Genomic DNA, 22,046 nt, shown 5'->3' on the forward strand with positions numbered 1-22,046 from the left:
TCTAGCCACAGCAACCAGAGAAGAAAAAATAAATAAAACACATTGAAATTGGAAAGGATGAAGTAAAATTGTCATTATTTGCAGATAGTATGATACTATATATAGAGAACCCCAAAGACTCTACCAAAAAACTGTTAAAATCTATAAATCAATTTAGTAAAGTAGCAGGATACAAAATTAATATTCAGAAATTGGTTACATTTTTACACACCAGTAACAAACTATCAGACAGAGAAATTAAAAAAAAAAAAATCCAATTTACAATTGCATAAAAAAACCCCAAAACCTAAGAATAAATTTAACCAAGAAAGACTTGTACTCAGAAAATTGTAAGAAATTAAAGAGAGAAATTAAAGAAGATACAAATAAATTGAAACATATACCATATATATCTAATATTCCACTGTACATATTAGATTAAGATAAATCCTTGTTTCAATTTAGGATTAATGATAATAATAGTTATTATTATTATCATTATTATTATTATTACATTTTATAAATGAATAATCCTTATTTTAAATCCTTATTTTCAACAAGGATTTTTTCTTATTTCTAGATATTAGAAAAGTCATATAAATGTCATTGAAACCCTTAGATTCTCGGTATCCCCAACTGCAAATTAGATAAAAACCTACCTTATAAGTTTATTATAAAATTGAATTAAGTTAATTGTTTTAGATAACTAGACCTAGTAAGGTACTTAATGGATTTTCAATAATGATAGCTGTCAATGTTTATAAACTCTTTCATTGATATTTATGTGTAATTTTTAATTGTATTAAATTTATTGAGGGTGATATTGGTTAATACATTTAAGTAGGTTTCAAGTGTACATATCTATAATACATCTGTATACTGCATTTTGTGTTGTTCCTCACCCTAAGTCAGATCTCCTTCTGTCACCATATTTTTGACCTGCTTTAATTGTTTCAACCTCCTTCCCTCCCCAATTACACTTTGGTAATGACCATAATGTTGTCTGTATCTATGAGTTTTTATTTGTTTGTCTTGTTCATTTCTTCTTTCAGTTTTATATCCAAGCTACCAGTGAAATCACGTTTTTTTTTTTTTTATTTCTCTGTCTGACTTATTTTTCTTAGCATGATATTCTCAAGATCCATCCATGTTGTCTCAAATGGCAGTTATTATCTTTTCTTATGGCTGAGTAATATTCCATGGTGTATATATATATATATATATATATATATATATATATATATATATATTCTCATCTTCTTTATCATCTATCAAAGGACACTTCAGTTGTTTTCATGTCTTGGTCACTGTGAATAATGCTACAATGAACATAGGGGTACATATATCTTTAGAAATAAATGTTGTGAAAAATTTGGGGTACATACCCAGAAGAGGGATTGCTAGGTCTTATGGTAATTCTATTCTTAATGTTTTGAGGAATCGCCATACTATTTTTCCTAGTAACAATTTACATTCCCACCAGTAGTATATGAGGGTTCCTTTTTCCTCACAAACTCTCCAACACTTGTTAATACTTGTCTCAATAATTGCTAGTCTAACAGGTGTGAGGTGGTATCTCATTGTGGATTTGACTTGCATTTTCCTAATAGCTAGTGAAGATGAGCATCTTTTCATATATCTGTTGGGCATTTGTATGTCTTCTTAGGAGAACTGTCTGTTCAGGTCCTCTGCCCATTTTTAAAACTGTTTGTAGTCACTTAATCATTTTTTCAAGATAATATTTTTATATGAAAAGTCTTGTAAGATTTAGAAATTCAATAAACATGTATTACATGAGCTCTATTGGAAATATGTTCAAGTAATAAATTTTAAAATACATTAGAATGCTATTAAAAATAAAATCTAAGAAATTTCAATGACAAATGTGGAAATGTTCAAATTAATTTAGGTTTTGAATTTCTATCATGACAGTACAAATGCCAATTCCTCTCTTTTAATATATAGTATTCACAGAAAAGGGATATATGTAAAAGTTGGAATAATGATCATTTATTTCTAATTACTTCAAGTGTATATTCAGTGAGACTGGGAAGTATGAGTCATGGTATTAAGTTAAAATATATTTAGCAGTTATTTTCAATGTAAAAATATATCCTAACATATTGTTTTCAGTACTTTCTTTTTTCTTACTGTTTTAAATTCTTCATATATTTCTCAAAATATTTTGAATTCTAATTTTACAGAATCTGAATGCTACTAAAATATTGAATATACAATTTAATCTTGTATATAATGTGCATAACATAGAACAAAGCATCCTATGAAGTATTATATTTTTATTTCATGGCCATGAAATAAACATGTCTATATATGGAAGCTGCTTAAAAAATTTCTGCATTTGCTGCTGGAAAACGGCTGAGCTAAGCATAATTATCCTGTGAATTTAGAAATTGATGCTTTACCTTGAATTATTAACTTCCTTAGCCTTCAAGTATATTTTTTATAAACATAACAAATATAATTTACTTTTCAGAATAATAAAAAAATGATTGTATACTTTAGATCGTTTCTTCTGATCTGTGGCACATGATAATCTATAGGGATCAGTTAAATATTTATTGCAGATAGCAACATTTTGAGGGCTTTTTTAAAAAATTCATTTCTTTGTAATCTCTACATAGCACATCCAACCCCTGAGGCTCACAATAAAATAACCTAGTCTGTCACTTTAGTCATTTCTTTAGCACTTGTGCTTTAACCGCCAATGCAATTTTAATCATTATATTATGATATATGTCCAAGTAATTAAAAGCTCTTTATTTTTAATGTTTGAATAAGATCTTCTGATATAATCAAAATGTCATTTAATGATACATTGAAAAACATAGCAGTGTAAAATACTCTGACATTTTCACTGCAAGTTGGATTGCTAGAGTTCTCTGTAACTATTCTACACATATATAGCTAAGAAAATACACTTTCCTCTTTGTCTTTCCAACTTGTAGGGATAAATGGCATCAAAATAATGATTACCCGAACTTTATTTACTCTTACCTACATCTTTATAAAACAGAGTCTCTAGTCTCTTCCAAATTTTACCTCAGTTATATCCAAATCCCCAAGGGTGTTTCCCATATGTTCATAAATAATAGCCTATGAATTTCTCTTCGTGACTGCTTTATTGATGTCTGCCATGCCTCATCAGTGCCTCTGTTGTTTAGATCCAATGGGACAGCACTTTTCCCTTCGTGCATTGTACATTCTCCTAGTAATAGCAAGGCTACTCATTATTAAGGCTTCGCAGATACTCTGTGTTCCTTGGGGTCCTCAATGCACAGACAGACATCCCAATGTACTCCTTCACAAGAGGGAACAATATCCCACCCATTCTCCAGTGCTCACTTGTTTTCTGCTCACTTGGTATCCAACGCCACATCTCACCTCTTGGTGGTCTGCTTTCCAAAGATCTCAGACTTGAGTCCATTAAGACTGATTTGGGAAATGATCCTAAACAGACTAGAAACCATTCTGTCTTCTCTATTCTTCCTCTCTCCTGGTACCTAACTGCACACAGACCTGTGTCTTCTACAACCAACATGCTAAGTCCTCTCATGTACCAGTACATCATATATTTTCAAACATTTCTGAATTTTATTAAGGACTCAACAGGAATTCTGACGACAATAATTGATATGTAACATACATATGTATATATATATCCACATATACACATATATGTAGGCATATTTATGTCTACATATATCTCCTAAAAAGAGCTGGATAACTTTGGATGGAAGCAGTGTTCTCTGACAATGTGCGTCACTCTTCTTGCAGGTGACAACATGTGCCGAGTAAATAACGGTGGCTGTAGTACTCTGTGCTTGGCCATTCCGGGAGGCCGAGTATGTGCTTGTGCCGATAATCAACTTTTAGATGAAAATGGGACAACTTGCACATGTAAGTATCTTTTCTTGTTACACTCATTGGTCATGTGTGTCTTTTTGAAAAATGGAAGCAGATACAACCAAAGGAATTAAAATCAAACTTAGAGAAATTCAGGTAAGTACTTTGGTATAATTTCCTTGAGACTACAAATAAGTAAATGAATTAATCTCTAATATACAGATGAATAATGATAAGCACAAAGTTTTACAGAGTAGCCTGCTGCATATAGTTTAATAACATAATATAAATAAGTATATGCCGCATAAAAAAATACTTCATAAAATTGTTAGGAACGTCAATATCAGTAAAAACTAAAAATGTGTAGTTCATAGATGAAATGGTTATGCGTATCATAGACCCTAAATTACTGTAAACAGCTTATTAAGCTCAATTATTTATATCTGAGAGTGAAGAGCAAGGAAAGAAGTAAAGAAGAGACTTCCAGGGAATTTCTAGACTTGACAAAATAGTGAATTAACTACATTGATTGACCTGGATTAAAATTACTTTATAACTTTTGCTGACCTTCCTCAATTTACTGCATCTTGTTATTAAAATTGGACCCTTTTGAAATTTATCTTCTCTACACATACCATTTCCCTTAGCACAGTAACAATTTCCCTTCGGCACAGTAACAATGCCCTGCAGATGTTGAGTGCTATATAAATGTTTCTGGAATGATTAAATTTTGATTTGTGTGTTACTCATGATTCCTCAAAGACATAGAACCAATAGGGTGTGTGTGTGTGTGTGTGTATGTGGAGAGAGAGAGAGAGAGAGAGAGAGAGAGAGAGAGAGAGAGAGAGAGAGCCAAAAAAATGTATACACATTTTAAGAAAGGAAAACTACTAACGGTAATACTCAATATATACCAATAACAAAAGATGAATACGTCATGTTTGACTTTTGCAATTACAAGAGGTGTTCAAAGTAGTTACCATCAGCATAATTTTAATAGATTTTTTTTCCTTTCTTAAAATATGTATACATTTTACATCTCTGGGCAAGTTTTCTTTATCCGCCCCATTTTTAGAAGGATTTTAAAATTTGCATATAAGATAATTCCTGTAGAAAATAATTATCTGAGGTATACTTTCTTGGGAGTCATTAGGTGGTTTTCCTTCCTTTGTTCTGTGGTATTATTTTACACTTCTTATTTTGTTGTTTATTTATCATCAAAGGAGATCATTAAGAACCATAATTTTCAATAGACAAGGAATAAGCATTGCTTTGAACAACATAAAGTCAGTCCAGTTGCCTTCTAAGCTAATTATTGTCTTAATTATGAAGATGAAATATATATTTATGTGCATATTTCTTAGTTTAATTTTTAATTTCTACCACAGATTCATATAAAATTATTTTCCTGGTATAAAATGAGGTCATTTCTATCCCAGCTAAATGACTCTTACCTCTTGAACTGATGAAATGCACACACACACACACACACACACACACACACACACACACAGTAACCTTTATAAACGTCTATCAGGCCTCTTCCTGCCTTTGCTCTACCCCCAGTCTTCTTCTTTAGGATGCACTGTAAGTCTCTCTCTCTCTCTCTCTCTCTCTCTCTCTCTCTCTCTGTTTTTGTTTTTGTTTTGCTTTTTGTAGGCACAGACCTTACAGTCAGCACTGCAGCAGCAAAGGGTCGCTCTTCCTACCTTAAAATACACAGGCTTATCCAATTCTAGTGACATAACTTAGAGAGGCTTCTGATTTAATATCCAAATCTAGTCCTATTTGTTTTGCAAAAAAAAAAAAAAAAAAAAGAAAAAGTCAGTTTCCTTAAGATAGTGTCGACAGAATGATCAAGAGGCTGAACTCTCCGGATCTTGTGAGTTTTCACTCTTCACCTTTGTTTTCATAGTGGGAAGCTGAAGGAAATGTATATACATCTGGTATTAATATCTGGATGGCTTTTTAAGCTTGAAATTTTCTAATTAGTTTTTAAATTTTGTATGAATTATAATTATCTGGATCATGGCCTCCAAATTATACTCCATTCTTATGCCTCATTATAAACTTATTAATTCCTTATTGCTTGGCATATTTATACCTATGTCAAATTTATGTAGAAAATATATTGATCACTGGATATCTCTGTATAAATAACACCAACATAATACAAGAAGATAAGGAAGAAAATCATTTCATCTATACTTGTTACACTAAACAATGATAAATTAATAAAAACAGGTGAGTTCTTATTTAAGAATTTTTTTTTTTGCATTTGGCTGTTAAAAATTCTACAATCTTTAATATAGCATGCAACTTGCCCAAGTTTCTTTCAAATGTGAAAATCAAGAGACATAGTATAGTAAATAATATCTTGCAAAGAACTCAAAGTGTGCTTAAATAAATTATTCCAGTTTCTACTTTTTTATGGTAAAGGTTATTTAAGGATATGTTAGTCTTAGTTTGCAGATAAGGAAATTAAAATGAAAAAGGACTACAAATAAAATTCATGGTTACATAATATAGTGCAAAACAAATTATCAGTGTGTCACTAACCTCTCATTATTCCTCTGGGATTCTGATTTAGTTTAGGCTAGATAATAGTTTTGTGAACTGCTCTCAACTGGATTAGTCTGTAATCTGAGCTAACAAGCAAAACAAAAATACATGCACAGCCATTGAGATATGATCATCTTGGTTTCAGTTATCCTCACTGAATTGACATCAAATGAAAAAAACCCACTGGCAGATGGTCAGGCCAGAATTAAACACCAGCGTTTGTTTCTCAATGAACTTGCAGCATAAGGCTGTGCCAGAAGTGGCATTCACCCAGCAGAAAAATATTAGCATGCTACATGATTGATTAAGGATGAATTCTAATGCCATGCCTGGAAGGAATCAAGAATGAGAGTAGGCTGGACTCTTTGTCCTTGAGAATTTTGTGTTTCCTGGTCAAATTCTCTCACAATTAGAAATGAGGCCAAGTATAGCATAGTAACTTGGAACTTAATTCCTTGGAGAAGCATATGTAAAGCCGGTTGATCACATATCAAGTGAGTTTTTGTTTGGTTGTTTGTTTGTTTGTTATCTTGACACCTTTATGACAAAAATCACAACATACAAAATTAATCAATGGGCACGTGGATAATCCCAAGACAGTATAATAAACTCCTGAAAAGATGGTAGTTACTATTTTTTAAAATAGCAGGATAATTTTTTTAGAGTAATGAGGCAGTGATTCTTTAGATTTCTCTTTAGTGGCCTGAAAGAAAAGACTGAACTTTCAGTATGTCTTACTCCCATGAGAGCAACTTAAACGTTGAAAAGATATTGGTCATCCAACGGTAGGATTGCACAGTTTTATGTCAGTGGTACTCTGTGACCTTCTTCACCTTCTGGAACACCAGATATATTCCTCTGTCAAAAACAGCACTCCACTATGGCTGAGCCATTTATCTGTTCAGCTGTGACAAGCCTTATGTTCTAGGATATATGCAATCTAATGTGTAGTAAAAAGTTGAAGGCAGTAAAAAGTTTAGAAGCCCCATCTAAATGAATATTTATGGCCTTCTGTGCATAGGAAATCACAGAAGATTATGTACCACTTAGGTTGGCTGCTCAGAAGACCACTCTATCTAATGAAAGGTCACCCCGCTATGGTCTAAAAGACAAACTTCAAGTTTTCTGGTTTTTCTCTCTTCCTGCTCAAGTAAAGGGATAGTTAGAAATTTTGCACTCCCAAAATGCAAACGTAAACAATTTGTTAAACGAATAAACATGTTCTAGTGTAAGACTTACAGGAACAATAGGAACACTTTATTTTATTTTCTGTACTAGGACTAATGTTACATAATTTTAATAATAGTCAACAGCGAAACATCAGTTGAGAGAGGAGATAAGAATTAGTTTAGAATAGATTATCATTCTAGGGTTGAACAAAAGCAAAGTTAGAAACATAGGCACCTATTCATGGGCACCACAGCTTATTAAATCAAGGTCAAGAACATATGTATTAAGTACTTGCTGTGCTGAGATCAAAATATGAGATAATTCAAAACCAAATAAAATAAAAGCTAATTAGCAGGGTTTCTTCCTTTACTTCATAGTGATCTGGTTGTTAACTCCAGCCATCACTCTGCCAATTTTTACCAAAGAAAATAATTAATTCTAGGATTCAATCTCCCTTTATAACATATTGAAGAGTCATATGGAAGCCTTCTAATTTCAATGCTATAACAGTAAGTATCCTAGGATGCGTGAGAACTGGCAATTCCTTTCCAGGCATGCCATGATTTATGTAATTTTATTTTTGATCCTGGTTAAGTTAAAGGATTATTTATTACTTTGTCAGTTTTCTTACTGGTGAGATTCAGTTATAATATTTTTTCTACTAGTGACCATGATGGCAGAATCACAGATTTTGCATCAGTTTTCAAATTCACAGTACAAAGCAGAACTCTGAATCAAAGCTCGCAATTCTAACATTTGTTAATATACTGAAAACAACTTATGACTCCACCCAAACTCTCAAGTGCTATATTGGTTCAGTCATATTATGTATTGAAACAAAGTGACATGCATGGAGCTTTTCCTATACATACACTTTTTTGGTTGTGGGGAGAACTTTTATCACTGTCTCTTTCTTTCTCTCTACATGTTGGTCTTTTTACCCTTAAATTAAACTAAATTAATCTATGTTCTTGTGTGATCAGAGAAGATCATTAGCTGTTGAGCCAGTTGAAGTGATATTGTTTTCCTGAAGTATTTATCCAGTCCCCTGAAATAGAATCTCTCACTACAATAATGGCTGTGATGTAGAATTATCAATTCAGCCAACAGAATTTTTAAACATCTATGTCTGATTCTGTTCTCAGCATTGTTCTATTCTGTGTGTGCCAATGTTCTTCCTACATTCAAGAATATCAAGGGGAAATTTTAAATGTGTAGAAATGATTTCAAATAACTCCCTCATAGAAGTCTGTACAAGGTACAAGAATACTAATCTTATTTTTATAGGCACTATTGGATCTCTTATGTGATGCCAAATATACTTGCTTCGTAATCTTGTTGATTCTCACAAATGTTAGTAGATTGCCTGGCCATTAGCTTGAGTGCTATTATAGCTGACATTGTACCCAGTTCCACACAGTTAGGTAAATGCTGGAGAAAAGACTGTTTTTTGAATATCTAAACTGCCATTTTATCTAGATTATCACCTAGCTCATTATTTTTTTTCTTAATAATGGACATTGTTAGCTCAAAAATAACCTGTCTTTTATCATTATGAATCCTGGACAAACCGAATAGCATAAATAACATGTTTTTTTTTTTTTTTTTTCTGTGACATAACTACTGATTATATCTGGACGACTTGGGTTAGGGCTGAAATAAACTAATGCTACCATGTATCCTGGGATACTTTGGAAAATCAGAACCTAGTATCTTAAAAGAAAAATTATTTACCATTATATCATGGCTTATGAGGGGTCTGAGGTTTTACCCTAGTTGCAAGCTGCCATATTAGCCTGACAGAGTTTCATAAATTCTGATAGAAGATGCACCATTTCTGGATCAGATACAAAGGATTATATTACTCCTGACACAGCCAGAAGCATAAACTTCATGCTCACATTTGTTCTCTTAGCCCCATCCACCCCCAAATCATATGGGGGCAATACAGAAGCAGACCCACGTGGATTCTGCACACAGCATGAGTTTGTATCACAACTGAAGAGCTTAAGAATCTTCTAGAAAATTTTCCCAACCATTGCTCTGAAGGGAGACATTATCTTTACTGTCCTGGTGAAGAAATAAAACCTGCTCTCTGCTCTAGAAGGCTGTTTTCCAAGGCTGTTAGCTATATAAGTGTCCTTGAAAAAAAGTCAAGAATAAAAGAAGACACACGACATGTAAAACACCATGGAGAAATGCCTCTCATCCGACAAATCAGAGAACTTAGAGAAACTGGAGACAAAGTTTAAAATGTCAAAGATATTTGTATATGTTTTATTATATTTGTTACTACAGATATAAGGTATGCCTAACTTTGTACAGTGTCATCGATCTATATTAATGACATTGATATACATTAATATCAAAAGCAGTAAATATAAAAAGGTGAAATTATTTCAAGAGGCTAACACTACTGGTTTTCAAGCAATTATTCATAACCTGTTATAAAAAATGAAAATGAAACTTTAGACATTGCCATTATCTGTTTTTGAAATTTGCCACATTTGTACTAGCAAATATCACTTAAAAATAACCAGTTATCAACATATATTTCAAACCATGTTTAAAACAAGCTTGGAAAATATGCCTATCTTTATTCATTCCATAATGGTCTAAATGTCACTTGAAAAACATTTGCATTCTAAGTAGACTTAAAGACCTTATCTCTAAATTAATTAATTATGATAAAGGATATTTAGTTTTAAAATATAAATGTTCTTGGGTAGTCTTTGCCTAGATGCCTTGCTTTTCTTTAATATACATAAAATTATTCAGAAGCAATTATAATTTCACCCTCGTATATGGATATCTTTGATCATTCCTTAAAGCTGTGGTTTGGGTTATTTTCCAAATCACCATGTAAAAGCCAAGCTTTTTAATTGATGGGATTGTTATCAAAAGAGAGCTGATGGTTTCTTGGGTTTTTCAATCCTTAATTTATAGAATAATAGGATTGACTTACAATTTCTTTGAAGTCAACTGTAGAGAGACTAGACAAAAATCTTAAAGCTGAACTTCAGTGGGAGAGGAAGCTGATTACATTTCAAATCAGCTTTCTTGTCTGACTGGAATTTAAAAAAACAAAAAAAACCAAACAGCAACAACAACAACAAGAACAAAAAACTCTGAGAGACTGTTAGGCTTAATAACTGTAGAGAAGTTAATCAAACTATTTATTAAGTGCCTATTTTTAAGCTGGGCTTATATGGATTCAAAGGAAGAAAACTATACCACCCTCTAAAATCGTAGGGTCTATTTGAGCAGGCTTGAAACTCAAAACAAGGAAAAACATACAGGTTATTAGTGATCAATTCCACAAGGTTTTGAGAGAAAAGCTTGATCCTAGAGATTATCAGATGTATTGTCCAGTGAACTTCCACTTCCTTTTGATTCCCATCCTCACTCCCAGGCATTGCTATGAAAAGCATCCAAGGGTTGAGTGGGAGACCTAGGATCCTCGCTTTTTGTTTTTAAACTGTTGTGATTTTCTATTTTGGATTTGTTATCTATCTATCTGTCTATCTATCAATCTATCTATCTCTCATCTATCTATCTATCTATCTATCTATCTATCTATCTATCTATCTATCTATCATCTATCATGTCTATATATTTACAAAATGTGTTACTTTCAAGACATCTAACAGAAATAATATCATTAGAGAAATTACTGCTAGAGCATTTTGTTATTGAAAAGATTAGAGTTAAACTGGGAAGAAAAAATATTTTCAGCCCTTACATACAGTGTGTGCTGTCTGAGAGCAAGAAGACAAAAGAAACACAAGATTACCTTTCTACTAATTGAATATTTCATTCACTGTACTGATTATTTTTCTCCCTTAAGGCCTTAAGAGTTTGAATTTATTGGGCAGCAATTTTTTTTTTCCTTTTTTTCCAGCTCCACAAACCTACATGCCTTGTACCTTGCTTTATAACTCTGAAACAGATTCTCTGCAGTTATGGTTCAAGAGTCACATCCCCTCTCCATTCTTTGAACCAGGGAAAATGCAAAAATTAAGAGAGTACTAACACAAAGTGTTCTGGAAAAGCCACATATGTTTTCTTGATACGTCTTATTATTGAAGTGTATATAGGTTTTGTGATAGTTCATCAGTTCACACCGGTTACTCAAAATAGTTTACAGCCATTAAAACTGGAATGGAAAGATTAACTTTTGTTTTTCCCATCAAGAAATCAGTTTTTAATAATTCAACGCCTTTTCCAGTCTTTGAAAGATAAAACATTTACTTTAACCACTGCCACATATTCCCTTTTCTTTCTAGACTCTATCAAATCCACTCAAAGAAAACAGAAGAATAGTTAGGCTTTTTGTTAATAAATCCCAATTAGCTGAATTTCTAACATTTGATTAAAGGACCTGGAATATATGGAGAAAAACACTCCATAGAATTAGCATGTATGATAATTTTATTTTAATTTAATACTTCGTTGAATATTTAACCAGACCTGAGTTTTTCTTCCACTTGCAGACCAGCAAAGTAAATGTAGCCATCACTGCTGTGTGCTATTGCCTTGTCTTTTCACTTTCATTAGCTTTCGGTATATTTATCTATAAGATGGAAGTAGTAAAATCATTCTCCAGGCCTACCTCATAGGTTATCATGATGCTCAATGGAGATTATGAATGAAAGCCCTTTAAAAAGTAAAACTACAAACCCAACATAAATATAAGGTGGTATTATATTATTATTTATTGTTTTGGTGAAAGTGATTTAAAATCAATCTTTAAGATTCCTAGTAATTATTTTCAGAAAAAATTAAAAACTTATTTCCTGAGATTGTTGACACTATGATGCTCAGACATTTTCATATTTTCTGTAAAATGACATGAATCTGTATTTTGCCATTAAAACAAAATTTACACTTGATTGAACTGAATGTAGTTAGCTAGCTAGTATTGTTCATGTACCTTGGATTTTTTTTTTTTTTTTTTTAACCCAGTTAATCCTGGAGAAGTATTACCTCACATATGTAAAGCTGGAGAATTCCGTTGCAGAAACAGACACTGTATCCAAGCTCGGTGGAAATGTGATGGTGATGATGACTGTCTAGATGGAAGTGATGAAGATTCAGTAAATTGCTGTATGTTCTCCTTCAAGTAATATTATATCTTTCTGACTCTTTGAGTGTGTGAGCTATGAAAGCAATTTGTGAAAATCTAAAAATGTCTTTGATGAAAACTCATCCTTATTTTGTTTTGTTTTGTTTTTTCCTTAGACATCTTTTGTATAGAGATTAGACCCTAGGTTACCTCCTTTGAATGGTTTTAAAGCACTGTTTTCCTCATTTTCCCCTATCTTTACTATTATCATTTTGGTTGCTCTAGAAGTCCTCCCCTTTTCTATTTTGTGCTGTCAGTACTACCAGAACATTGTCAGAAGGTTGCTACAGGAGATTCCTTTGGATCTCTGAATTTAAAGATGTGGAAAAATAATTTAAATTCCCTCAAGACTGAATTACTCATACAGAAGGTCATGATCCACTCCACCACTCCTTGGCAACTAAGCCTTAAAGAAGATCCAAGGAGACAGACATGGGTTTCCTACTATGGTAGGAAATATATATGGGACACTCAGAAATCAAAGGTTTGATTATTCTCCCCTTTGGTTTCTATTTAGTTGTTTATCATTTGCTGCAATAGAAATAGTTTAATTTTTCTGGTAGGGATAACAAAATCTCTCACATAGTAAATGGAAGGAAAGCATTTTGAGAAGCACATTAAATAATATTTTGAGAATATATTTAATTAAAGTCACTACCTAGTTTTGAAAGATATAAAATATGTTTATATGGAGAGAGGTATATGCTGGACATATGTGTCTTTGCTCTTTTGCTTTTATGTACTTAGATATATTATTTTTTCAATTATTTTTCTTCCAAATAATGACATTTCCCAGATTAAAGTGGCTGAACTAATTGAGAGTTAATTGGCAGTCCTCCATTTTTATTTATTTATTTTTTTTAATTAAGAATATAAAAAATAAAGTTTTAAAGATCCTTTGTTAAGAATGGGCAAATTGGTCTGGGCATCTATATCATGCAACTAACTATCTGTGCTTTAGTACAAAACACCAAGAATATCGACTTTTAAAAAATATTTTCAATATTTGTATAAGTACATTAATTCATAAATTATCATTAATGCATAAATATAGTACTACTTTCTCTTCATTCCCAAACATGGACTCTGACTTCAACATTATGTACTTCTTATTTTCAACTCCATTAATATCTATATTAAAAAGCATGAATCAACAAATAAAATACTAAATACTAATTGATACAATAACCAAAAGCTTTGGAGTGGAAGGAACACTTTACCTAAGGATAAAGGGTGATTTTCCTACATTTTTACACAAATGATATATTATGTATTTATTAATTAAATTAATTGCCTTATTCCTTCTGACTCACTGTGTTTATTCATGGTTTGAATGAATACTTGCTACATATGAGCTTTCTGTGTAGTCAGAGGGCAAAAATATTTCATCACAATGTCCATGTGTTTGCTGTAATTCCATGCTTCTATCTGTGAAATTGTTCTTTTCACCAACTCACAAAGAAGCTCATTTCCTTTATGAGTATATGGGGGCATTACATTTATCCTATTAGTTGTAGTATTAAAATTTCCAGTATTTTTTTTCTTATTTTTATCCTTTTTCATACCATCACCCAGGCCTCCACAATGGGCTTTTCCTGGAGTCTTCTAATTCACTCCTAGTTCATATTCAATTCTATCAATAAATCCTATCTCTTTTACCTCCAAATAATTGAGTTTTCGTCTTTAACTCCTCTCAATCTTCACTGGCTATATTAGACTCCCATTTTAGATTAACTCAGGAAGTGCCCTGCTCTTATTCCTACCACCATTTCTCCCTTAACTAAAGCCCACTTTCCACACTGCTTCCAGAGAAGTATTTACATACTGAAATTGAATCTTGTTATTTTAATAACTTCATAATCAACAAAAGTAATTCTAAAATTAATTGTCTCACATAGAACGCACTTTGTTATATCTCATCTTTACATTTTTAGCCTTAAATATCTACCACGCATCCTGTTAGCCCCTTTGTCTTTAGCAAGTTGAACTACAAATAGATCTCTAAAAATTGTCATTCTCTCTCTCTCCTTTATGACATTGCACTATGTTTCCAGTGTATAAAATTCACCATAGTTTTCCATTACCTCCATAGGGAAGATTTTTTTGAACTCTAAAAAATATCTCCCTCTCAATACAGCTCAGTTGGAGTTAAGCATCTCCTGTGTATTTCTTTCCTACGGTTTACCAAACCATAGTGCAATTATATGCTTACTTATTTGGTGCATCTAGTACATTACTATCTTCATGAGGAGACATGATGTTGTAACATCTTTCTTGTCTCAGAGTCTAGCACAGAAAGTAACACCTGGATGAATAAATACCTAAATATTAGGAGCAATATAAAACTAAACATCTCTGGCCACGTTTCAGCAGTGTGGTGTCTTCTCTAAACATTGCAGTGATTCTGAGCAGCATTATTATTTCTGGGGTCCCATGGTTAATATTCCATAACTATATAATCCATTTCAGAGTATTATTTTAGATTTTAAGTACTCATGAGCTTTGACCTTGAATTCTAGTATCATTCTATTTTTTATCCTTTAACTTCTCAACTCCAAATTACAAAACTATGGATTACATTTGCGCCTTCTTTTTGAACTCTGATTTACATCACTGCTGAAAATTGCAAAGGTCCTTGATCGAGCTTCAGTGACGTGCTTGCACATAATCTTGGTACTTTAAAATGTTGACCTTCTAATATGTTGGATGACTTTTATTCTCATGAGCAGCTATTCTTGCTAAAGTCCCTGAAGTGAGTAGAGCATGTTAATCATGCTCAAATGCCAAAAAATATAAAGCGTTTCCATGTTTCTTTTATTACTGTACACAGATAAAAACTTTCTAAAAAGTGATAAAACAAGTTCAACACCAAACCTACTATAAAGAAGTAGTGTTTTACAGAAACTGACTAAGAAGGCATACATTTGCTATGTAACAGCATGACAAAATGGCTATTTTCAAATTCTAAGTAAAACCACCACCGACATTTATTTTTATCACATAGAAATGCAACTGCTGGGCACAAAGAAAACTACTTCAAAAAATGTTGAAGGTGTGAAACAAATACTGAAGAACATGCCGATTCAGTTTGGGATTTAGTCTCCAGAAGGCAGGAAAAATAATCACAGAAGGTTAACTTTAAGATGGCCTCCTGTGTGCTTAGGTATTGGAGGTTTAATCCTTAACTATGCACAGCTTCCTGTGTGAGGATTGGTCTCTCCTCAATATACTTTTTGGTTGCATGTTTGTTTGTACTAAGAGAGAAAACTCATAGTGATCATTTTTGCTATTAAAATTTTGTAGGATCTCATAGTTAGCATTAATTCCAGGTCATAAGTGATGCATTTTTATTTTCTGTATTTTACTTCCAGTTCCAAGAAACATTGGGCAAAGCATTGCAAAATTAGTCTTATTTAATATTTCAAAAAGTACCTGAGTGGATGTGTGGTTCTAAAAGATTATTTTTGATATGTATAATTATATTATTTGATGCATAGTTTTTTTTGTTTTTCACATTAAAATGTGAGGTGAATTTTAAACGTTTTTAGTGGAAATTCTGAAATTGAGTTACCCATTTTGTTAAAGGATGGGAAAACAAAGTCTTTGATGTAGTTGGTGCTAGTGAAGACATGAAAAATGGATATAATTCCTTTTATATGAGATTTAATTACTTGGTATCTTCTATGAAAGTATTACATCTTAACAGAGCCTCAAATATTAATATTTTTGATAAAATATAAGACAATGAAGGACAGAAGCTATGACATTTGCTGTACTATAATATGACTACTGTAACTTTCCTGTAACTATAACTTAAAATAATTATAATTGTATCCAATTTTATATCATTAAATTTTCTTCTCCTCTCCCTTCACCCCCTACCCCAGTCAATCATAGCTGTCCTGAAGATCAATTTAAATGCAAGAATAATCGCTGCATCCCCAAGAGATGGCTTTGTGATGGAGCTAATGATTGCGGGAGCAATGAAGATGAATCCAATCAAACTTGTGCAGGTGAAGGTTTGCTTGGATATATACATAAATCTCTTCCAAAGTCAGTCTCTATAAAATTGCAGGTCAACGCTTTGAACTAAACTGAATTTTTCTAGTGCTGGTGATAATATTGGAGTAGTAAATGAACTCCAATTTTAGTTCCACAAAGGCGAGAATACAGATTGTCTTTCACTTAATCACTGGGCATGATTCTGTTTTTCAAAGTAATTTGGCACTTTATCCATGTGCGTTGACTAGTGATAGGCTAGGCTACTTTGACAAGACTTGTCCCTGCTAATCCTTACTTGGCAGTGGAGGTTGAGGTTTATTAGCATGCTGTGATGTAGGCCATTTCACAAAGAGGATGTTGTTTCTTTAAACTTGAAAAAATAATTTATGTATTTTATTTAATCGGCTATAGAATAACTGTGAATAGTTTTCTGTTCTTGGCACATTATTTATGTGGGGTAAGGTTTTTTCTTTTTGTTTTTTCCCCTTGAAGTCCCAACACCACTAAGACTATATTTCTGTATAATGTATCCCATGTTAATAAATCTTTGAAATCCTAACCAAATTATTATTGAATAGGAATATACAGCTTGTGGTACAAATTACAACAGAATGCCAAAAAGGTCATTATTAGTCAGATAAGTGTTGAAAAATTATACTGACTAGCAGCAGCCTAGGGTTTCTCTTTAAACGATGAAAAAGTAGTATATTTGATGGCTCATATTGATATGATCAGTAAAAAAATGTTTTTTTTTCCAATCATACACAGTAACATCAAAACATATCAACCACTTCACATTCTCTCTTTGCCAAAATAAGCACTACTAAGTAATTATTATAATACGTTAATGAAAACTGCAGAGAAAGCATGGAAAAAAAAGACCCAGAGGTTAAAAGCCTGGTTTGCCCTCTTGGTTTGGCCTTTATTTATTTGTTTGTTTGTTTGTTTGTTTTGAAAGATTTGTACCTCTCCACACTGAATTTCCTTGTATATTTCTTTCAGTTCTATAAGAATATGAAATCACTATATTCATATTCTTTGATATTGTTTCCAAAGAGCTTTTCACCGTGTACTAAATAGCAAAGATGAGAACAAAACCAGTACCATTCCATAATCCTAACCTCCATCGTATCTTCAATTTTTTCACAGTGACATGTTTGCTGAGGATCCATGGACTAGTTATTCTCCTACCCCTTTATTAAAGCGTGGTTAAATATTTTAGAGTAGATGGTTATTTTCAATATTTTATGTATCTTATAAGGTGGTTTTACAAAATACGTTCTAATAGAAAAGGACCTCCGTAGACAATGTGGTATTGGGACCCTGCCTTCAATTCCATTTATTTCATAGATTAAGGCATGAGACAAGGGACTTGCCTTAAATCCCATCTTTGGTAAGAATTTAGGGGAAAATCAATCCGTGAGTTCTGTCTTCAAAGCCATCGCTCTTTTTATCAAATTTATTATCCTGAGGATAAATTAGAATTTTAAGTATGGTAAATTTAACTTTGCCCAGGTTGCCTTTACAATATGACCATAATTTATAATGAAGCATCTTTCTAAGCTAGTGCGATTATTATTCTTTTGAGGTTGAAATTCAATTCACAGGCTAGGCTTCATTCCATCCTAAGATAGATCTGCTTTCACCTTAAAGTAAAAGGCATTGCTGACTCAATAAAACTATGTCTTCTTTATTTCCATTAGATTTTTAAAATTTACTTGTTTCTATATTATTTTTAAAGGAGAATTTGGGTTTGACTAGCCACTTATAGTAGTATAAATGGGAACGATACTTATAATAGCAAATAAAAACATCAATCCTAATTAGTAAGATTTCTAAGACTTTCCAGGCCTAAAGTCCACACAACTTTCTAACACCCAAGTGCCACTTTCTGTGATGCCAACCGAAGTCACTCAGCACTAGGTCTTCTTAACAGTATTTATGATAGCTATTAAGATCACCATACACTTTAAGAAATTGGATTTTTAAAAAAGAGAAAATTAAATATACATTTTAGCTTTGAAAACTAAGTATGCTTTCCTGTATTTGCAGTTTGTTTTACCAAAATTAAAAGAAAAAAGGAAAGAAGAAAGAAAGAAACAAGGAAAGAAAGAAAGCCAGAAAGGGAAAAAGAAAGAGGTCACATTGTTCATCATACTGTAAAAATGTAGTACATTTATTAGATAATTTTCCTGGTTGAATCATTTATATACATTTTTAGATATTGGTTTATATAGGGTTGTGTATTCTAGGTAAAAGATTTCCCATAGGGGGATTGTTTTGTAATTGAATCCACTGTCCTGTAGCCTTTAACATTGCTACTACTTTAAAAGAAAATCCTTTCCTACAAAGAAACTAATTTCCTATTTTTTTCCTTTGGGATTTCTCCTTCATGAATCTACTAATTCAATAAATATTTATCATGGCACTGAAGATAGGAAGAGGAAAAAATACACAATATTTTTCCTTAAGAAGCTAAAGAGTGAAGATTGGGAGAAAGACATGTAAACAGGCCATTCTAATGCAGTATTCAAAGTAGTAAATTGAGTCACATGCGAGCACATGGGAAGAGCAATTAATTTAGTTTTTAGCAATCTTGGAAGTTTTCCTAAAGGAGGTGATATCCAAGCTAAGAATAATGTCTAAATAACAGTTCAAGTCATTTAATTATGAAAAATAATCTGATAAAAACAAGCATTGGTAAGTTTGTGGCAAAAAAGAAATTGTCATACACTCTTAGCGAATGTCTAATTTGATTTTTCTGGATTGGAAAGGAGTTTAGCCAAATCCCGTAAATTTGAAGGTGTGTATGCCTTTAAACCTGTAATTCCATTTTTAGGTTTATAGTCTAATACCAATACACACAGAGGCATTGAGAATAATCCCATTGCCCTAATGCTGGTAATAGTGAAAATACAGAAACAACTCAAATACCATTAACAGGAGAATGGATAGATTTATTGTGTCGTATTCACATAATGAAATGCTATTCATAATTAAAATGAATAACCTAGAACTCAAATAGCAACAGGAATAAATTTCAAAAACAGTGTTAAACAACAACAACAAAACACCAAGTTTCAGAATATAAACACTTTAGTACTATTTATATTAAAATATACAAAACAATTCTATGTAGTATTGATTTATAAATGTATAAAAAGAGGTTTTAAAGTATGTCTGGAGATAAAAACAGAAAAGATAAAATTAAGCACAGTCATTACCTCTAGAAGGAGAAAGAGGGAAATATGATTAGAAAAGATTACATAGGGGACTTCAAATGTAACTGTAATATCTTTTTTTTTTTTTTAAGTAAACAACAGACAACAAAAATCGGTATCAAATATAGAAAAATATAATAGGATTTGATATAGCTATGTGATGACAGGCAAACAGGTGTTAATGATATTATCCTCTGTACTTTTCTAAATGATAAAAATTTTTGACTAGGAAAAAAAAAGATCTATCATCGTGGATTGTAGAGAGTAGTGAAGTGAAAAACGGAAAGAGGGTTGGAGAACGTGCCTGCAAGAGGAAGCAGCATGACCACAGGGGGCAGAAAAGAGCTGACAGTCAGGGGCTTATTAGTCGTTCCCCCCTCACACACAAAAAACATTTTTGGTCTACTTATGACGGAGATCCAGAGGCCAAAGATGAGAAGTAGTTAGATTTGACATTCTGTTTTCCTCGTAATAATCATGGCAATTCTTGGATTCAAGCTTGGGCAATTTCAGACCAGCATTTTCCCACAGCACAGAACTCTGGTTAGATTACATAATATCTGTTCTTCTCACTTTCTGCACAAATCTTGACTAAATTAAAACTGCACAGATACAGTTGCATTAATAAAACATGATGTATTACACACAGACACACACAAAAAAATCATACTTTTTTTACAAGATAAAGAATGCATTTTGACATAGCATAGGTTTTGTTTAAATAGAATGCTCTGATTAAAATACAGCGAAGGTAAAGTTTAGGACTAATGTGTCACGCTCTCTCCTCCTCCTCATTGTTCCTGTGCAATGTGGGATTTCTCACTGCTATGTGGCTACAAGAGAGGCATAATTAGTAATAGGCAGAAAAAATTCACATTGAGACAGTGAATTACTAATTTACTGCTAGATAAACACTTCCACTGAGGAGGTGTATGTTTCCTCTTCATTAGAACAGCATTTGTTACAAAAATAAAGTCCTCTGGGGCAGCTCTGCTAATCTCACCTCCAACTAACTTAGATCTGATGGGAACAAGAACTGAAAAAGTGAAGGTTGTGTCTTCTTGATATGAATCCGGTGATTAGAAAGTGATAATTTAGTCAACGTGGTTATATCATATAGAGAGACAGTACTTATGGAAAGGAGCATATTTCTCATTTGAAATCAGTTAAATTTTCCTGGTAAACTAAGGCGATGATTTTCTCCGAGATTAAAACAGACAATGGATTTGTATTTTCAGGGCATACTATCCCTCAGTGATAAGCCAGTAAATACTCTGGAGTAATAGGTTCTAACATTTCTTCAGTCTTCAGAGTTAATGAGGTGACTCACAAATTCTCACATCATCACAATGTGAGGTAGGCTTTTAGGAGTTCTTTCTCATTGTCCGTTCTAATCACCGTAGTTTTCCTAATGAAAGAAAACAGTTGAGAAAACTTTGCTATAATTAAACCTGAATGACTATGTGAGAATACAATGGCATAAGAACATCAAATAAAATAATACTGTATTAGAAAGATTAATATATTCTTACTATGCATCAGTTAGATTTAATAGGGATGAAAATATGAGATATTATGTTCTTTGAAGCAAGAAATGAAGAAAGACTGATAAAATGGAATAGGTAGGAAATTAGGGAAGAAAGGAGAGGTGAAGAATGAAAAGTGGAGAGAGCAAATAGTAAAGAGGGAAGGAGGGAGACAGGAAGCAAGGTAAGAAGGAAGCGAGGGAGGGAGGGGGATGGACACAAGAGAAGGAAGGAGAGAAGAAGGGAGAGAGGAAGAAGTGAATAGAAAACTCTCACTAAATTTCTCTCACGACTTAAAAGTTACAAAGTATTTACTACAACCAGTGAAACAACACAGAGACGTGTAAGAAAAATTAATTAATCTTCTTCATACCTCTATGCCCTCCCCTTACTACCAAGTAAACAAATGCCAACATCTTCATTCTTCTCGAGGCTAATACAAATAGCATATTCATTTTCTTCAAGCAACCATAATTTTACTAGAATCAGCTAGGGACTTTGTTGATTTAGTTTAAATGGTAGAATAATTTAACAGAAAAAAATGTGTATAACTAGCCAAATGAGACAACATGGAAATATTTAATCCTACTTGAAATA

General features: G+C 32.5%; 1 protein-coding gene across 1 annotated transcript in view; it reads left to right on the forward strand.

Annotated features, from left to right (window-relative positions):
* The window catches only part of LRP1B (LDL receptor related protein 1B), a 1,793,989-nt gene that overhangs the window by 1,060,170 nt on the left and 711,773 nt on the right, over nt 1-22,046 (forward strand). The window contains exons 15-17 of the mRNA XM_033112843.1: nt 3,775-3,897; nt 12,541-12,681; nt 16,588-16,713. Coding sequence (XP_032968734.1) covers nt 3,775-3,897; nt 12,541-12,681; nt 16,588-16,713 — 390 coding nt within the window. The remainder of the gene's footprint in view (nt 1-3,774; nt 3,898-12,540; nt 12,682-16,587; nt 16,714-22,046) is intronic.

Source organism: Rhinolophus ferrumequinum, chromosome 8 (genome assembly GCF_004115265.2).
Source record: "Rhinolophus ferrumequinum isolate MPI-CBG mRhiFer1 chromosome 8, mRhiFer1_v1.p, whole genome shotgun sequence".
Classification (NCBI taxonomy): Eukaryota; Metazoa; Chordata; class Mammalia; order Chiroptera; family Rhinolophidae; genus Rhinolophus; species Rhinolophus ferrumequinum.